Source organism: Lolium rigidum, chromosome 3, assembly GCF_022539505.1.
Source record: "Lolium rigidum isolate FL_2022 chromosome 3, APGP_CSIRO_Lrig_0.1, whole genome shotgun sequence".
Taxonomy (NCBI): Eukaryota; Viridiplantae; Streptophyta; class Magnoliopsida; order Poales; family Poaceae; genus Lolium; species Lolium rigidum.
Window position 1 is genome coordinate 24586929 of NC_061510.1, and position 3755 is coordinate 24590683.

At 61.3% G+C, this 3755-nt stretch overlaps 1 protein-coding gene across 1 annotated transcript; it reads left to right on the forward strand.

Annotated features, from left to right (window-relative positions):
• Positions 1 to 1250: 1250 nt before the first annotated feature.
• Positions 1251 to 3438, forward strand: LOC124695155 (trans-cinnamate:CoA ligase, peroxisomal-like). Its single transcript, XM_047228042.1, has one exon. The coding sequence runs from the start codon at positions 1378 to 1380 to the stop codon at positions 3112 to 3114; it is 1737 nt and encodes a 578-aa protein (XP_047083998.1). The 5' UTR covers positions 1251 to 1377; the 3' UTR covers positions 3115 to 3438.
• The last annotated feature ends 317 nt before the right edge of the window (positions 3439 to 3755 follow it).

Here is a 3755-nt window from a genome sequence, read left to right on the forward strand (position 1 = left end):
AACATGACAGCCGCAAGCCACCGGAAGAACACAAACCCTAACGAGGAAGGCGATTATACCGTCCCCTTCCCTCCCTCGCCACCACGACCGGCCAAGGGGAAGACAACACTAACAACCGCCCTCCGACTCCCAAAGCTCCACGACAGAGTCGACAGACTGTGCCCGGAGAGACCACCCTCCCCAGATCCATCGATCTGAGAGGAAACCAGGCCAGCAGCTCGCCGGCGCCGCCACACGTGGCCTTGCCGAGATGGGGACCGAGCTCCGGCACCTTTATTCCGACGCGACGCCGCCTCCACCATCTCGGCGGCGCCTCCCGAGACCCTAGGGGCCCCTACCACCGGCGATCCGAAGATCCACCGCCGCAGGGGCGATCCATCGCGGCCGGAGGCTGCTCCACCACCGTGGAGACATCCACGCCGCCGCTCTCCCGCGCCGCCCGCCGCCGGAGCCGCCGGAATCGCCGAAGACGTACGTCGCCGCCACTAGGGAGCCTCCACCGCGCGATGGACGAAGCCCCGCCGCCGCCGTCGCCGCCAGGGCTTTGCCCTGCGGGTCTTCCGGCGGCGGCGAGGAGGGCGGGGCGAGGAGGGAGGTGGCAGCGGCCGGCGGCGGGAGATCGCCCCGTGCCGCCTAGGGTTAGGCGACGCGGGGGCCTTACAGGAAAACCCTATTCTTTAACGACGCGATCCGATGACACTTTTTCTTGTAGGGGTAAATATAGTCTTGTAAATGAAACTTGGGTAAATTATAAGTATAAGTAGTAAATGGCTAAAAATGCTCTACATGAGCTCAACGCGTCAGAGACAGTCAGCAGCGCCCAAACGCAGGCAGGCCAGGTGTGCGAACCCATGGTGCCACCACCACCACAACGGCATCGACCGGACGAAACCGACCGGTCATCAAATGGACGGGCCGATGCGTGCTCGCCACAGGATCAGCCGTCCACTCGCTGCCACTAGGGTCGAGTCCGGTCCTCCCAGAAAACCCAAGCAGTCCTAGTCCGGCAATACCTGCCCTGCCCGGTCCAGTGGAGGTGTGAAATAGTCCTAGTCCGGTTTTGTCAAAGTTTAAGGTCAAGACACCGTGTTTTCACTTCATTTTCCCTGCAACACCTCTCTCCGACCCTAGCTAACCCAAATTTCTTTTCTGCATTTTCCTCAACACCGCCGAGCGCAAATCACATTGCTCCCGCCACTATATAAACCCCACTAGACTCTACTGTCCGAATCACTCCCGCCATAGCCTCCTACTCCTCCTCTACAAGCTTGTCTGCTGCCACTCCTACAAGCTAGCAAACGCACAGCCAGATCACCTAGCTAGCTCCACCGCTTCCTCGCACCACCACCATCACTCCAAGCCGATCTCTCTCAAGTCATGGACCAGCTCCAGAAGCGCCCGGCCAACTACGTGCCGCTCAGCCCCATCACCTTCCTGCCCCGCGCCAATGCCGTCTACGGCGACCGCACCTCCGTCGTCTACAACCGCGTCAAGTTCACCTGGCGCCAGACGCACGAACGCTGCCGCCGCCTCGCCTCCTCCCTCGTCCGCACCCTCGGCCTCCGCCGGAACGACGTCGTCTCCGTCCTCGCCCCCAACGTGCCCGCCATGTACGAGATGCACTTCGCCGTCCCTATGGCCGGCGCCGTCCTCAACACCGTCAACACCCGCCTCGACGCCAAGGCCGTCGCCGCCATCCTCCGCCACGCCGACGCCAAGCTCTTCTTCGTCGACTGGGAGTACGTGCGCCTTGCCAGCGACGCGCTCCAGATCATCGCCGACTCCGGCGCGCCCGTCCCGCTCGTCGCCGTCATCGACGACCTCGACCGCCCCACCGGGGTCCGCCTCGGGGAGCTCGAGTACGAGGCGCTCGTCGCGCACGGCGACCCCTCCGTCGAGCTGCCACAACTCCAAGACGAGTGGGACGCCGTCACGCTCAACTACACCTCCGGCACCACGTCAGCCCCGAAAGGTGTCGTGTACAGTCACCGGGGCGCCTACCTCAGCACCACAAGCCTGCTCATGGCCTGGGAGATGGGCGCCGAGCCCGTCTACCTCTGGACGCTCCCCATGTTCCACTGCAACGGCTGGACCTTCACCTGGGGCGTCGCCGCCCGCGGCGGCGTCAACGTCTGCATCCGCGAGAACCGCCCCGCCGAGGTGTACCGCGCCATCAAACGCAACAACGTCACCCACATGTGCTGCGCGCCCGTCGTCTTCAACATCCTGCTAGAGGGCGGCGGCGACACCGCGCGGCTGGGGGCCCCCGTCCACGTCCTCACCGGCGGCGCCCCGCCGCCGGCCGCGCTGCTGGAGCGCGTCGAGCGCATCGGGTTCCACATCACCCACGCCTACGGCCTCACGGAGGCCACCGGGCCCGCGCTCGCCTGCGAGTGGCGCGCGCAGTGGGACAAGCTCCCGCTCTCGGACCGCGCGCGCCTCAAGGCCCGCCAGGGCGTCAGCGTGCTCTCCCTCGCCGACGCCGACGTCGTCACCGACGACGCCAAGATGGCCAGGGTGCCGCACGACGGCAAGTCCCTCGGCGAGATCGTGCTCCGCGGCAGCAGCGTCATGAAGGGCTACCTCAACAACCCGGAGGCCAACGAGGCGGCGTTCCGGGGCGGCTGGTTCATGACGGGCGACGTGGGCGTGGTGCACCCGGACGGGTACATCGAGATCAAGGACAGGTCCAAGGACGTCATCATCTCCGGCGGCGAGAACATCTGCAGCAAGGAGGTGGAGGAGGTCCTCTTCCGCCACCCCGACGTGGCCGACGCCGCCGTCGTCGCCATGCCGCACCCGCACTGGGGCGAGACGCCCTGCGCCTTCGTCGTCGCCAGGAACAAGGCGGCCGGGGTCTGCGAGGATGACGTCATGGCCTTCTGCCGCAAACACATGGCGCACTTCATGGTGCCCAAGAAGGTGGTGGTCTACGACGTGCTCCCGAGGAACGCGCTCGGCAAGGTCGAGAAGGTCAAGCTGCGGGACGAGGCACGGAAGCTGGCGCCGCCGGCGCAGAAGACCAAGGCGACCAAGGCCACCAAGACGACGGTCAGCGGTGGGCGCCGGAGCGAGCAGCCGGTGGCGCATGTCATGGCCATGTCAAGGCTATAGTGCTCTCGAGACATCGTACGAGTAAACTGACGGATACGGCCGTCACGGTGATCAGGTAATCAAATGGTCCACGCGTTGGCAGAAAGTGGAAATTTGGCACCATGCATATTATGGGCGCCAACTTTGCAGAAATAAGCAACAAGTGCGTTTAGAATACCTATGATTTTTTTTAGTGCCACCAAATTGTTCTTTACTCTTCTGGTTTCGACAATTTGGAACTTCTAGACGAACTTATACAAGTGTCAGTTTGTTCCAAATTTATAATCTGGAACTTATATGTATGTACATTGTAAATATCCTGTGTGCAAGGAAATTATTTCTGTCTAATTCTTCAGATTATGAACTGATATGCGGTGTTCCCTCCTCTTGAACCATAAAGCTGGCAATATGCACTTGGAGCACACTCCCTTGCTAACCTCAGCATTAAGCGGTTAATTAACTTGCGCATGTTGACAAGATTGGCCATAGCCAATAGGTCTTATTAAAAGGGAATCAACTACTCCTACTGAACACATTATCCTAATCGTGTAAAGAAACACCATTATCCTAATTGGCCGTGTTGACGGAGATGATGCTTCTCATTTTGAAAATATAAGGGCATGGCTGCCTCGCAGGCTTTTTATGCTCGGATGTTAGACTAA